The 15974-nt window shown below is 34.5% G+C and overlaps 3 protein-coding genes across 4 annotated transcripts; all 3 read right to left on the minus strand.

Moving 5' to 3' along the window:
• Window positions 1-1399: 1399 nt before the first annotated feature.
• LOC122590602 (shaggy-related protein kinase gamma) lies at window positions 1400-4669 on the minus strand. Of its 2 annotated transcripts, none has more exons than XM_043762792.1 (12): window positions 4607-4669; window positions 3866-4032; window positions 3676-3768; window positions 3235-3567; window positions 3027-3101; window positions 2760-2816; window positions 2529-2669; window positions 2398-2448; window positions 2107-2202; window positions 1942-2025; window positions 1744-1846; window positions 1400-1650 (listed from the first exon to the last, which is right to left on the minus strand). In XM_043762792.1, the coding sequence occupies exons 2-12, from the start codon at window positions 3977-3979 to the stop codon at window positions 1568-1570; spliced, it is 1230 nt and encodes a 409-aa protein (XP_043618727.1). In that variant the 5' UTR covers window positions 3980-4032; window positions 4607-4669; the 3' UTR covers window positions 1400-1567. The 2 variants fall into 2 exon arrangements, with proteins under 2 accessions (XP_043618727.1, XP_043618726.1); XM_043762791.1 differs by lacking the exon at window positions 4607-4669 and adding an exon at window positions 4455-4567.
• Window positions 4670-5923: 1254 nt separating this feature from the next.
• LOC122592126 (ATP-dependent DNA helicase PIF1-like) lies at window positions 5924-6823 on the minus strand. Its single transcript, XM_043764335.1, has one exon. It carries the CDS (start codon window positions 6821-6823, stop codon window positions 5924-5926), a length of 900 nt encoding a protein of 299 aa, XP_043620270.1.
• Window positions 6824-8098: 1275 nt separating this feature from the next.
• LOC122592127 lies at window positions 8099-9035 on the minus strand. Its single transcript, XM_043764336.1, has 2 exons — window positions 8671-9035; window positions 8099-8486 (listed from the first exon to the last, which is right to left on the minus strand). The coding sequence occupies exons 1-2, from the start codon at window positions 9033-9035 to the stop codon at window positions 8099-8101; spliced, it is 753 nt and encodes a 250-aa protein (XP_043620271.1).
• Window positions 9036-15974: the final 6939 nt, after the last annotated feature.

The following is a 15974-nucleotide window of genomic DNA, read 5'->3' on the forward strand; positions in this document are numbered from 1 at the left end:
CTCCGCACTATTAGCCCGGGTATATTTTTCCAAAACACATTTAGACGGGGAAATGGCCCCGCAAACCTTCTTTTTTTTAGCACTCACATAATATAATGTTGATTTTCATGCATACATATCTTTTGCTTTATAACTTTTTCAATGGTCATTTTATGTATTCAAACATCTTACCTAAGTTGTGTACTAACAAGTCAAAAGTTGTAATTATCGTCCTACAAACCAAGTATTCGGTCTTTTAACAAATGATTTTTCAAAGACCAGTGAACACTTGAAAGTGATATGTTGACGTTTTGGACAATACCCAAAAGATTCCAATATATCTATTAGGTTTAAAAAATCTACAACATAATTTAATATGCCAATTGTGAGAAAAAGTCCATGGTACAGCTTGACTAATGACTATTAGGTGGTCTATTATAGAACCTATTCAAACTTTTTTAATGGACTAGATTATAGTAAGACATTAAGACAACTCGGCAATTCTAAGAAAAAGTCCATGGTACAACTTGGCATTTCTGAGTGTGGTCGGTCTATAAAACGAATGAGTTGATTCTGGTTAGTTTATCCTAATTTTACAACTAAAAAAGAAACAAAAAAGAAAAAATATTGTTATAGACAATGGAATGTGTCTAAAAGACATCCAACCCCAAAAGGGACGAAAATCGCCCATTTTCTCCAAATAAAAGGTCACATCATTGTTACTTTTACTTTTGGTCTAATCCATCAAATTTCACTATCTTAAAAGAACCGGCTAAAACAGAGCAAAAGTCGCTCAAAGCCTTGTAAGTTCTTTAATTTTTAAAGTTTATTTATTATTAAGAAATTATGATTTTGTGATCATATTTGACACGCCAACTTTCATAGAAAAAAAATTTTATTTTAGTTTCATTGCCAACAAATAGTATTTTCATTTGACATTGCCCACCAGGCACCAGCGACCCATTCATTTGGACACCTCTACACCAAATTGTCCATCCAAAATTGTTTAGAATCTAGCTTATGCGTGGCTTATGCAACCTACAGCAGTAAGCTACAATGAGCTTTGCAACTTATGTTGTAACACTATGGCCGATAAACTGAATCCACATTTTTTAATTGCTTACACCAGCTTCAATAGTTGCATATAGGGTTTGAAGTCAGCTGAATAGCTGATTACCAACCCAGATACAAGCAGTACTATTTTGATGTTGAATTAGATGATGTCATGCAGAATTGGAGAAAGCTCAATTCATTACACAATATCAAAGCAGAAATTATAATATTTCCATGACCAGATAACACAGGGAAAACAACGTTGTAGAACAAAATCAAGTTTGTCTTATAACAAATGTGTTAATGATAGAATAGATCACACACGTGCACACACACAGGTAGAGATACAGACATAAGAAGAGAGTTGTGGCACTGAACATAGGATTACATTTACGTTTTCCAATTCACAAGGGTCAGCATATTCATATGGTGATAACATATAGCTTGTTCTGGTTTTACTTCTAAGAAATAATAGGCACACAGCTACAAGGAATAAATAAACAATCGAGAATCCAAAAGCTTCCTTCTCTTACTTTTACAATCCAAGGAATGCACAATGCTTTCTGGCATGCTCTGGGACCAACTTTATAAGCATCTCCACAGGTACCCCTTTAAGCTCTGTAATAAAAAAACAATTGCCTTTTCAGTAAAAACAAAAGGATAAAGTAAACATGTTCATAAAAACAGTTACCAAAACAAATTAGTCATTACCATGAGGCTTAAAATTGAAAAGTGGTGGAAGAAAACGCCCATTTGGTAGCCTGGTAGCAGGATCACGTAACTCGTCAAAAAAGGGATGGATCATTGCCTCCAACTGCACATACCCTAACACTTGCTTAATATCTTATAAATACATATCAGGTATGCATATACATATGCAGAATTCTGTAATTTGATTTTTACACTTACAGCAGTGCTTCGAAGATTTGGGGAGTACTGCAGGAGCCTTGAAACAAGATCAACAGCTTCTGGAGGCATCCGCTTATGGAATATCTAAGAATGCGTAGCGTTCAGATGGTAAATCCACAGTATACAGCTTGCAATTGTAAAGTTCGTGATCAAATTTTTAATTACCTTATGCCACGGGTGGGCTTTAATCTGAGGGAACTTGTATTCTGTGTAGTTGGGGTTCATGCACTTGATCTCTTCTCTTGTTGGGGTACCCAAAACCTATAAGCAAACAACTACTCGCTTTAAAAATAATGTTGAAAACAAAAGTATGTGTTCAAAATCTGAGTGACTTGCACAAAGTCAGCTTTTATATCAAATTCACTTTCACATTTCCACTGATTTGCAAGTAGCAACTAAGCTTATAGTGCGTGAATGTTACCCAATAACTTGGGGGGAAAAATCAATCACAAGTACCTTTATGATCTCGACTAACTGATCAACTCCACTCTCACCAGGAAAAAGAGGCTGAAATTTCAAGAGAAACATTCATTCAGATCATAAAATTTTCTGCTTGAGTCCAAACAAAATTAGCAAGTTATCCTTACCTGTCCAAGCAGCAGTTCTGCCAAAACACATCCACCAGACCAGATATCTATCGCTGTAGTATATTCGGTGGCCCCAAATATTAGCTCAGGTGCACGATAATACCTTGAACATATGTAAGAAATGTTTGGCTCTCCTTTAACCTATCAAAGTGGTAGCAACATAAAGTAAGACAGTGCAACATAATACGAATAGAAAAACAAGGAATTGGTAAAGTAAAGACTAGCACGTACCAAAACTTTCGCACTTCCAAAGTCGCACAGCTTGACCTGATGGGTATGTGGGTTTACCTATTAAGGAGAAACGTAAACACTCAAGTTAGATACCATAATACTCAAACAGATATAGTGAGATAGTGGGCATTAAACACCAAACACATGATTTGGCCATGACAGAACACATGGGTCCAAATGTGTCTAACTATAAACATATTAGACCAAATTGCTCTCTAATAAAATCAACCAATATATAGAAAAGCACGACCATGTAAAAAAACCTACTAGTAAATTTTGAGGTTTGATATCCCTATGACACACTCCAATACTACCATGAATGTAGGCCAGGGCTCTGAAAATCTGCACATAACCAGCGTAATTGGCTTAAGAAACAGAAAGTCTAAAATTAATCATCCACAAATTTAAACAAGTTATGATAAGTTGCAACAGTGAACTTTAACACTAAAAAAACAAGGAAACATGCTAAATTTACCTGGTAACTGTATAGTTTGACATAAATCATGGGCATCCTTTGATTCATCTTGTTGTAGTGTTTAATCACTCGATGAACGGTTTCAGGAACATACTCTAATACAAGATTTAGATACAGTTCTTCCTTTTCTGTTGTTGAAAAGAAACAATGCTTCAAAGCAACAACGTTTGGGTGATCCAACACGCGCATGGTTTGTAGCTCCCGGTTCTTGTACCTCTTATCCTGCAGAACCTTCTTGATAGCCACAGCTTCTCCTGTTTCTAAACACTTGGCCTGAAACACAACTCCAAAAGACCCATGCCCAACAACACGCTCGGCCATGTAACTAATTGTCTGAAACACAATCAAAACAATCGCATCAGAAACAATACACACCTACTAAAATGACAGTCCAAATAATTTTTTGAAAAAAAGTACGAGTATCTGCATAACCAAAGTTACCTGTTTTGGCTGGCCATTTCTACCGCCAATGGTAGTCACAATGATATGGCCCGTCTCTGCCCCATTTCCATCAACTATTGCAGGTTCCATTTCCTAACATAAAGAAACAAATTTCTGTGTTTAACAAAAGCATTCTACTAAAAACCAACATATCATATTATGTTATATATATGATGATTAAGTGGCTAACCCTATCGTCCCGAATTCTCATGTCACTCATTTCATCTGGCAACCTTTCCGCGCCAACTGCATTCTCACTAGGTTCTTTCACTGCAGAAGCTGGAACCACACTTACCGATGCCATCGGTATGGTAACTATAACTTAAAACAATTCTTTCTCGAGCTTTACCGTCTTATCTGCAAATTACACAGCACATGACTTTGTCACACACACACTTAAGAAATTATGATTCCTAATTTCCTATATGTATGATCAACGGTTTTCATTTAAAATAAAACTTGACCTAATCATATCAATATAAATATATTGTATGTCAAAATCAATAAGCATATTAGGTCAAACACATCAAAAGTCAATAGATCTCACGATATTATATACATATACACATATACATATACATACACATAGATATACACATATACATATACATATACACATACACATACATACGTATAATTAAAAGAACTGAAAAAAATTACAAGCAAGTAAAGGGATCTGCTGGAAGAGTAAGCATAACAATTAACTGAAATTGAGAGTAAAGATAAACATAAGAAAGTAAAGTTGAGTAGAGTAAAAGAAAATGTAAAACAGGAGATACCTATAATAGTGATGAATTATTTGTTCATGTAAAGAAATTAAATAAAATTAAGTGATGGTGTTTGAAGGAGGAAACAATATAATCATAGCACATATGAATGAATTATTATTATTATTATTGTTATAGAGATAGAGATAGATACAGAGTTATACCATTGGGAAAGAGAAGACAAGACAGATAATTTCTATCTCATCCGTCCCCTTTGACCGTTCAAACCTTTTTTTTTTATTTATTATTTTGTAATTACTGTTGATTGGTCAAAAACGATAGTCCACCACATGCATGCCTTTCATACTTTTACCACATTTAATTCACCACTAACTTTTCTTCTTTTTAAAATACGATTACTAAATATTATATTGCATCGTATTGTGTTGATTTTAGTTGTTCAAGTTAGGCATGTGAAACCATCATCTCATTTTATTTTTTTATTTTTTTTTATAGATAACTAGCATTGTACCCATGCGATACGATGACGGTTTGATGGTAACAACAATTGGTGGTGGTGACGGCGATCGTTGTGGTGACGGACTGTTGGTGGTGGTTGGTGGAATTAATTGATTTTATGTAATTGATGTAAAAGGGTAGTTGAGATATTTTCGAAGATAAGAGATTGATAATGTAAATTAGTTTGTTAAAGGTAAAATGTTAATTTTACATCTAATATTTTTATGAGTGAAAAAATGATGATTATTATAATTGTTCTCTTTTTTATAACAAGAATTAAAGCCATTTTTTGAAATAGTGTAGTCTAATAATGGGTAGGGTATAAACAATCCTATTTGGTTGATTTTGATTAAAGTTTGAACCAAAACGATAATATGAAATATTGAAACTAAACCATTTACTGTGCTTGAATAAACCAACCAAAATTGGTTCAATTTCGATTAAAAAGAATGCTAGATTTATAAATATATTACAAATAAATTATTACAAACACAGGTGACATATAATATGGATCAATAAAAAATAAAATAAAGAAAACGATTTGATTTGATTAATAGAATATTTGTTTCTAAATTTTTGTCTATTATTAGTTTGTCAACTTATAATTTTTCTCTGATTAATTTGATGCCTTTAATATCTACTTTTAATTGATACTAGCAATCTAGCATGGTGCCACCAAAATGAGACAGGGCGACGACGGTCTGATGCTCGTGGTGACTATTGGAGGTAGTAACAGCGTCGACTGATGTAGATTGATGTAAAAATGATAACGGATATATTATAAAAGGTAAAGGTTTAAGATGTAATTTAGTATATAACTAGATTTTAGACCCGTGTCATATACACGGGTGTACTTGGTTGCAAAAAATAGATTATTTGAAGAGGTTAAGAATATTCAAGATAAAAAGTCTTATTACTTGAAAAGGAAAAAATCCTAGAAACAATCGTGAAAGATATTAAAAAAAAATCATGTAAGATGTTAACAACCTAATTAAAAGTAAATGCATTCAAGAGTTTGAACATTAGAAGGTTGTATCCTCCTTCATCTTTTGCAACACTTCTTTGTAGACGACATTTGTTGTGGTGTTTTTTGGCTTCCCGTCTTTGTCGCATATCAGCACCTTAAGTCCCTTTTTCGACTTAACCCGAGAGATCGCAACATACAACTGTCCGTGCGTGAAGACTGGACGTTGTAGATACAGACCAACGGTCGATAAAGATTGTCCTTGACTTTTGTTGATTGTCATTGCGAAATAAACGACCAAAGGGAACTGTCTTCGATGAAACCTGAACGGTATTCTTTTATCTGATGGTATTAGCTTCATTCTGGGGATGTAAGTTTTGTACCCAATGTTGTTGCCAGATATCACTTCCGCTTCAATCACATGCTTTCCTAATCTTGTTATCCTTAATCTCGTCCCATTGCATAACCCATTAGATTGGTCTATATTGCGAAGTAACATCACGGGCACGCCTTCCTTTAGTACCAGTTTGTGATTGGGTATCCCTGAAACTTTGAACCCATTTAGGATTTCTGGCGCGTACAAAGCTTGTTCAAACTCGTCAATGAACTCTGACTGGCAAACACTGTCTGAGCTGAAGTGAGTATGCTCGTCTGCTTTTATCTTCGATAGTACGTATTCATTGATCGAATCGACCTCTTCATTTGTAGGTACCAAAATTGCCTTGTCTTCAAAGTATCCCTTGTCATTAAGATGTTCTACAATCGAAGGAAAAATAGCTGACACAATAGACTTGACATGATTTTTTTCGGATTTAATCAGCACGTCATTGGGTATCTCAATTTCTGTAGCTCCGTCGTTGTTACCTTCTGCCGTCCCTTCGCCAACTGTCAATATCCATTCTGCGATTTTTTTTATTTCCTCTTTGTCTTGATTATTTGCGCCGGTCTGCAAACGCATATTCTGAGTCAATGTGAGGACCTTGCAATGATCCCATAAAAATGAATGGTTTAGCGAAGCATTGACAATTTCCTCTCTATTTCCTCCTGGAATGACCGGTAGGATTTGACGAAAGTCCCTCCAAAAACGATGACCTTACCCCCGAATGGTTTTTCTGAGTTTGGTCCATGGATTATGTCTCTCATTGTTCGTTCTAAAGCCTCGAAACAATGCTTATGCATCATGGGTGCCTCATCCCAAATAACCAGCTTTGCCTCTCGTATTAAGTCAGCCAATGGGCTGTCCGCACTGATGTTACAAAATGAGTCTTCATTGGGAGTAAGTGGGATTGCAAATCTCGAATGGGCTGTTCTTCCTCCTGTTAGTAGTAGTGACGCTATCCCACTTGACGCGACATTTAAGACTATGCTTCCTTTGCATCGGATTGCCAATGATAACGTCTTCCATACAAATGTTTTCCCTGTGCCGCCGTATCCATATGGGAAAAAAATGCCTCCGTCATCTTTGGCAACCGCATCCATGATGGTGTCATATACTTTCAGTTGTTCTGCTGTCAGGGTTGCATGTAACTGTTGATGTTCAATTTGCAGTTTCTCTTTATCATAATTGAGTTCATCCCACTTTTGAGCAGCATCTTCTCAATTTCTGCTAATGCTATATGTTTAATAGCCTCCGGGTCTAAATCCAAATCTGTAAGTATGTTTAATAATAAGTTTAATAGTAAGCTTACCATAGAGTATAATCTATATTCAATACTGTGTTTTTGTATAGAAGATAAAATGTAATACCTGGCTCGTTAAGCTCTTTTCTTCGGCGGTGAAGTATGTCATCCGTTAGGTTGTCGTATGTTTGTTGCCAAACATATTCAGGCCTTGACAAACTGTCTGATGTTATAAGCATGACAAATAAGGATCGGCAAAATGAACCTGTAGCCCAAGAACTTGTTTCCTTAATCGATTGTATGTACTCCTCATCACCATCCAATAGTCCCATTGCGTAGCAAGTTTCTTTGTACGTTTTGTATTCCTTGCCATGTACGGTTTTCAGGTGCTCATAGCATGTGGGTCCCTTAATTTTGTTGAGCAAAATTCTTAGGTAGTATGTTTCCCCATGTTTTGGAGAAACATAGTTGATCCTCCCAATTGTTGATTTTGTTGTTGTTCGTCTTGTCCATTCCAAGTCTTTTTTGTTCCAAGTAAATTTTGATGGAATTTCTGCATATGTCATACCTCTTGCCTCTTCATTGACCTTGTTAAGTTCCATCCATTTTAGAAACTAGGATTGTTTGACTGTATGCTTTGTGACAACATCAGCAATTTCCTCATGTTGATCAAAGAGGATTGGTTTCCGGTCTTTAATGTGGAAGGATAATCTCTGAACGGTCGGTGTCTGATAGTGGATGTCAAAACCAAATAATCTCCATGCTGCTTTACATGCAAAGATGTAACGACAATCATAGTAACCTGCGATCTCGTCTTCATGTATTGTTTGGTTTTCCTTGTCGCCATTTCCGTTTTTCTTTGGAAAGCCGACTGTTATTCTGTCTGGTCCCTTGTTGATATATTTAAACAGATATTTGATTGCTCCGAGTTGGTTACACCATTCGATATTCATGTGTGCTTGATACAGCTTGATGAGTATCGGATTGTAACCCACGACATACCTGGTTCACATACAAAAGAAGCGATTTAGATAAGTGCTTATAGTACCGAGCATAAGTAAGCTCGTGTATATGACCAAAAGTTATAATCACGCACAAGTTTAGCAAGAAACACCAGCAACATATACGATTCAAACTGAAAGGGCATAAAAACTTTATATAGAGTCTTAAGAAATATAAGTTAAACCTGTTATCCAATGGAACTCCGTTTTTTTCAACAGTCACTCCGGTTTTTCTTCTTCTATACACTGGATATCCTTTCCCGTCTATGCGAGTTGATTCTGTAATCTCTTTTGGAAAGTGTTTTGAGCATTTTTTGTCTTTCATACAGGTGTTTGATGGGCCGTCCTTTCCGCATGGTCCGTGTATCATAAATTCAGACACAAGATGATGTAACTCACTATCCACTTCTTCATCTGGAATTTCAGCTGATATAACACGATCGATATCTTCTGGGGTTCTTATTTTGTTGGTTTCTTCGAAGAATAGACATATATGTGCATGCGGCAAACCCCATTTTTGGAATTCCAAGGTGTACACAACGAGTAACATGTAAAAGCATTATAGTTGTTTAAATATATATCATTTTTCATAAACTGACTAAAAAACGTAAAGAAAAGCAGTACCTCCCTTGGCTTTCCCGAGTATGTTATCATCTTTTAGATTCTTGATCAAGTGATCCAGCTTCAGCTTGAACATTCTTGTAAGTATGTTCGGCCTGTCTTCAGATTTAAGTTTGTGTTTTTCTAGGAATCTACAAATTTCGGGCCATTTTGGGTTACACGTAAAGGTTATGAATAAATCTGGATGTCCAAGAGTCTTGCAAAGCGTCATAGCATCCATGTAGTTCTGCTGCATGTATTTTGCGCCTCCGGTGAAAGTAGCAGGCAGAATTATCCGGGTTCCCATTTGTGAGGCGTCCTTTTTCCCCGATTGAGCCGCTTTAGACAGATTTTCTTCGGTTGTAACTCTTAGCACCTTTTGATTGCATTTAAAGTAATACAGACGATCATTTTCAACCATGGTATATGCGTCTACCGTGAATTGTTGGAATAACTTTCTTGCCATTAGAATCAAAGAAACTTCATGTTGTCTTTGTTGCATTCTATATGCAAAGAATGCTCTCATAGAAAGTGTTGTCCATCCTAGGATAATTAATTTTTTTTTTTGTTAATCAGCAGCAAATATTGGATCAATAAACATTGTGTTTGTTAATTAATAAAGTTGGTGTTATTACCTAGGGCATCTATGTCTTCCACGTCCCTTAATGGTATGCGACTCTGTAACCATCTTCGGCATATGGAAATAATAATGGATATTGTAGAGCGAGATAGGAGGGATGTAACTCATTGATTCTTTTCAAGGTCCCAGATTTTGTTTCTAAAATTATGTCTCTTTTATCACCAGATCCGTTTATGTCCCCGATAATCAATGTTGCGACTTCGTTTGCAGTAGGAAGGTTGTGTGTCCTACCGTCCTTGCCCCTCCGTCCTATCAGTATGAGGTTCACATTTTCGTCACCGTTCATGGTTAATCGATCCCTTGCCATTTGAAATTGCTTCACTAAAGGATTAGTGATATCTAACATTCTCTTTAGTTGATGAACAGTCATGAACGGTATTGAATCTGGATCTGTTATTGATCCTTTCTTTCCTGAGCTGTTTTATGAACACTCTTAATTGGTTAAACAAATCTATATCTGGTTATGAGGTTTATAGGATGTACGTAAATCAATCAAAAGTATATTTATAATTAAATGTTTTTGTAAACAAACCTGTATGCAGAAAACCGGTGTGACACTTCATTGTCAGTATCGTAGATATAAAGTTGACAAAATTTTGGTTTTTGTCCCGTTGCTGGTAACAAACTTCCAATCGAATGATAGTTTTGTCCATGCATTCTGAAACTGTACGGGTCTCCTCCTTTGTTGTATGTGGTATCAATTTTTCCACCCATTGACGTGAAGCTAAACATCATATTGTACTGCCTGATATGTTCAATGAAATCTTTACTTTGTGGGTTTTGCCCACGGAATAGTTGAGCTAACATAGTTGGGGGTTCTTGCAGTTTTGGTAGTTGAATTTTTCCTCTCAAACAACATAATGAGTAAGATTTCTTCTTTAAGTCTGCGTTTCCTCTTATGGCTTCTCCATACCATAGCATTGCTTGCATGATTCACAGATATAAGTCGGGTCATACATGTCAATGTAACCTGTTTAAGGAAGAGGTTGGCATTACAATAGTGTTTTTGGTCTTATTAGTTATTTATTTTATAGTGCGTACCTCTCGATATTCCGCGTCTGCTGTCATATAAAGACTTCCTCCTTTTTTTGTATTCGGGTGAGGTTGTTACATCTACATCATGCAGATCTAACTTGTCCAAGATTTCGTATCCTGTTCTTGAGTTTTTTAAGAATTTGTAAGGCATTGTGTTTTTCTTCAAAGTCAAGTATACAATTAAGTAGAAGGTCACCTGTGTTGCTTTGCATAGTAGTGACACTCTGTTTTCCGGCTCTGATGGGCTTCATATGTTTGCCTTTGTTCTGTTGTTGTGGAGCAAGGTCGTTAATTGGATCGCCATGTCTACTGCATTCTATATTGCAAACATGTAATACAAATTACAAATTACTATATTAAAGATTGGAAGTTGTATAATTTAGCAAAGGTAATTATACCAGGAATGTCGTTTGTTGCTTGGTAAGTGATTTGGACTTCATATAATGATGCTCCATTTGCGGGGGATGTTTCCGTGAAGTCTGCTATGTGTAAATTAGTTCTTCGTTTTCTGGGATTCGGTTTTTCATGAAGATTTCTGGAGTGGTGGTTCATATTGATAATTATTGTTGTGTGTAAATTTGCAGATGTAACTTAAAGTTGACGAATTAAAAAAAAATTACCATGGCACTATATATATAAGAGATGAATCTATTTTTTATGAGTTAGTATATGTGTTGTTGTATTTATTACAATTGTAATGATTATGTAGTTTCCTTATTAGAATACATGTAGAAGAATAATGTAATTTTCCCCCAAAGATAATAATAATATATTTATTATAATTATTAATAAGATTAAAATGAAAGTTGCAAATACATAATGGTTATATACGTACATACGGATGATTGTATGTAGTCTTTTTGTTTATGATGTTTGGATTAAAAAAAATTTTCTTTTTTTTTGTTTTATGTGAGTTGGGACTCCGTTTCAGGGAATTTTTTAGTCAAGACAATGTTCATTTGCATACGTTTTAAATTTGTTTTGAGCTTTTGAATTTATAGCAACATGAAATGTGCAAGGCATTGAGTTTCGACCATTATAGATGAATTCCATTATAGATGTTAGTGGTATTGCTCCTACGGTTTCAACGCTACTACTTAATAGTTTATACTTCTCATCAGATGAAAATGTATATTTACTTTGAGGTTCATGTTTATCTTTACAAATTCTCATATAAGAAAGCTTAAGTTAGATCAGCAAATTTTTAGAAAATGCAAACAAACCCATATGGAAGACTACAAAAATTTGGAGCTGCTAGGTTGTGCATTGAAGTTCTTTGAGATAGTCATATGACAGAAAGTGGGTTGATATTTTGGACAAATTGATTATCCAAATAACTGAACTCTGAACTCACTTCATAAGAGAGTAATCCAATTAATCTGATTAATAGTTCATGTCATTCAAAAAAGGTTGGCCCAAATTGAGAAAGAAAAAAAAAAGTGTTTTTGCTAACAATTGAGAAACTCCAAATCACATGATAACAAATTTTCGCGGGATATTTTGCATTTCGAACCAATATATGAAATGTTGGGCCTAATTTTGATGATCAAATGACACTCAATCTCACTAATCGGAAACAACCGGGCATCAATCTCTATACTCCAATCACCAATATCAAGACGCACGCAAGGTGTTTGATCAAATGCCACACTGGTACAGCAATAGCTAAGCGGTGGCCTTTCACTATTGGGTCAACTCGGACGGAGTAATGGGCTTCGAATTTGTGGGGCGTTTAAGAAAAAGAACTACCCATGCCTCATTTTGCCTTTCACATCTATTCAACCTTTCAGGTAACTTTATAAGTTGTGAAAGAAAAGGAAAAAAAAAGGTATCAAAATTATGTGTTTTTACTATATTTGGTTACTGGGTTTGGTGTTACCATTCCACCTCGTGTAAACATTTGTGAGCAGATGACACTGCTTAAAGTGTCAAAATTATGGGTGAATAGATAACCTGGTCAATGAGGGTGGCTAAATGGGCGACATGTGCGAGGTTGTTTGGTTAACTCTTCATACATGGTTTGTAGCTACTTAGTGGGGTCAAATGTTGCAGTGTCATAATCTGTTGGCACCCTTCTTTGATTGTATCATAAGTAGTTTGATGTTGCGGGTGGGGCGTTTACTGAAGACCCAGCCGTTAAAGCTCTCAGACCACTTTTTTTCATTCTCCGTTTCTTGATATTTCTGTCTAAAATCGTGACACAGCTAAAGCTAAACTGTTGGTCACCAAAAACTGACTGAACTTTTAATGAAGTTCATATTTTACACTAAGACTGATCTTTTAGAGATATTCAGTCTCTTCCCTAAACTTGTCATTAGAAAAATAGAGATGAAAACCACCATGAGTCTTGATGAAATACATACCAATATAATTTTGAAAGGAAAAAAAAAGTTGGGATAATTGAACATAATGTAAACATACTGGTCAAATTAGTTTACAATATTTTCAATGCATGTAGAAGCTTTTCGATTCTTGCAGGTAATTGTTGGGTCAAAAATAGGAAACTGAGTAGGATGCCAACATGAGCAAGACAACAGTATAATACATCAGGTGGTTCCAACCAAGTTAAAACTAAAAAGAAATTAATAAGCACCTGGGAATTTATTAATCAAGATGTAATTTAGTATATAATTTAAAATGTAAATTAATTTATCAAGATCAAGTTGGATAATTTCCTATAAATTTTTCCTAAAACGGGTGTTCATTAATTTCAAATATCTCATTTTTCTTAACTATTTTATTTTTAAGAAAATAAGAGGTTAGAATCATTATTATTATATGAAAATATAGGTTAGAACTCATATAGTCATACATGTTATATTATATTCGTTTTTACAAGAATATACGGGTTCTATACTAAGCAATTGTTGAATTATATTTCGTTTTTAAAGTTAGTCATGCAAAAGTTTAGTCCGAATAACACACAATATGTATCATGCTAACATACAATGTGGATCAATTTGCTATGTCAACATACAATGTGGATCAATTTTTTTTTAAGACTCAAGAAGATGAAGAAATTCGTTTAAATAAAATTTAAATAAAAAATATAGCTAGTAGCTCCAATAAAACTTGAAAACAACCGACCTTGTATGTGTACGTGATTTAAATAAAATAAAAAAATATGTGCCATATGGGTCATATGATTCATGCAACATATTGTTGCATAATGTAAAAGAAATGAATAAATGTATCAATGCGAAAAAGTTCCTTTGTCTTATGTTTATGCTGTCTTTACATGGTCAACCTGAACGAGTTTGACAAAATCATCGGATCATCCAGATGTTAACTAAAAGTGGCACATAGATGATGAAGGTGATTTGTAAAATCAAAAATGAAGATGTATCTTATAATAAAGTTTGAACAACCACATTTGTCATGGAGTAGGTTGGATATTGTCTTCATTTTATTTTCTTTTGGATTGTTGGTTTTTGTTAAAAAAAAAAAAGTATTGTATGTTTGTAAAACTGCATCATTCTTATATTTGCTCTATAAAGCGAACTACTCTTAAGTAATTAAAATATTGAAATAAAGACAATATTATCCCTCTTATTTATTTATTAATTTAAACATCTTCACCTGTTTATTTATAATACCTTTAATGAAATAAATTATAACATATATCCTTCAACCTTAAAAAAAAAGTATTAACATCTCTTTCATCAATTAATTTACATTCACCACCACGTCGCTACCATCGTCACCGTCGCGCATCGCCGCCGCCACTGCCGTCGTCGTCAGACCATCGTCGCTACCACCATCACCGCTGCATCGCGTAGGCATCCATACCGTTCTAATATAAGTACACAAGATACATGTTTAGAAAAATTAAATTAGGTCAATATTTCTTCAAGATACAAAAAATTTAATCATAAAATGGTAAGTTTTGTATTTCATGTCTATTACATGTATTTATGTCTATTAATAGAAGATGATAGTTCGATTAATGTTTCTAAACATGCGACTTGTTGGACATGTTAGAAAAAACTTTTATTCCATTTTAAAAATGTTTTTTTTTTTAATTTCAACAATAAAAATTAACATGAAAACATGTTGTCTAAAAAGAAATGGACTTTATGATATTTAAACTAAACATAAAAAATCTTATTTAATATATAAATTAAACTACCTTTAGTGAAATTAACTAATTAACAAATTGCAGTGATTTTAAACTATCTTTAAAACTAGACATTTCAACGCCCGCTATGCGGGCTGCAATAATCATGGATACGTGATGCCGCAAGTAAATAAAAATATATTGATTTAAAAGCAATGTTACGACAACCTTAAAAAATGTTACTCCATTCAAGCCCGAAAAACATATATATGAAAAACCAAAAAGTAACTCGTGTTTGGAAACCCGAAAAAATGTGTCGTGGACGAATAGTAACGCGCCACATAGGCGGATACTGTTCACGGTGGTGGATAAGTAGGCCTTTCTTGCAGACCGATCCCATTAAATACATAAATTTACTTTTTAAAAGAATCTAAAAAACAAAGCAAATAAAACTATTAAAAAAAATATAGATGAGCAAAATCCAAAATAAGATAGCTGAAATCTAAAAAAACCTTAAACAATATGATAAACTCACTGAAACGTCTGACATATAAGTTTTAAAAAAATAAAAATAAGCAAGCTAGTAGGCAGCTGCACAGCTATCTGGGAGCCTGCTTCACTACTCATCATTGTATTCGACAAATAGTAACGCGTCACGTGGCGGTTACTGTTCATTACTCCATCTCCATTAATATAGGACACGTGAAAATCAGTGACTAAAAACAATAATAACCTAGGAAACCAATTACGATTAAAAAATAAACTCTTGCAATTACCTTAATCGATTGGAATCGCAGCATTCCCTTCACCAATGGAAACGAAAGCGAAGACAGTATACAACATACAACAGATATATATGAAATAAAGATAAGGATTTTTCCATTATATTCCCCACTGTAAAAATCGTACACGTAGCAACACACCACTAATTCATCCCATATATTTGCCACACACCACTAATTCATCCCATATATTTGCCACACACCACTAATTCATCCCATATATTTGCCACACACCACTAATTCATCCCATATATTTGCCACCTAAACTTAGACTTTTAAGATAAGCAAATAATAAAAATGAGAGGCGAAGGACTCGATCTCGGGTTAATGCAAACCGGAAACAAACCCCAAACCAACTAATCTAAAGGCAGTTTT

This window comes from Erigeron canadensis, chromosome 3 (assembly GCF_010389155.1).
Source record: "Erigeron canadensis isolate Cc75 chromosome 3, C_canadensis_v1, whole genome shotgun sequence".
Taxonomy (NCBI): domain Eukaryota; kingdom Viridiplantae; phylum Streptophyta; class Magnoliopsida; order Asterales; family Asteraceae; genus Erigeron; species Erigeron canadensis.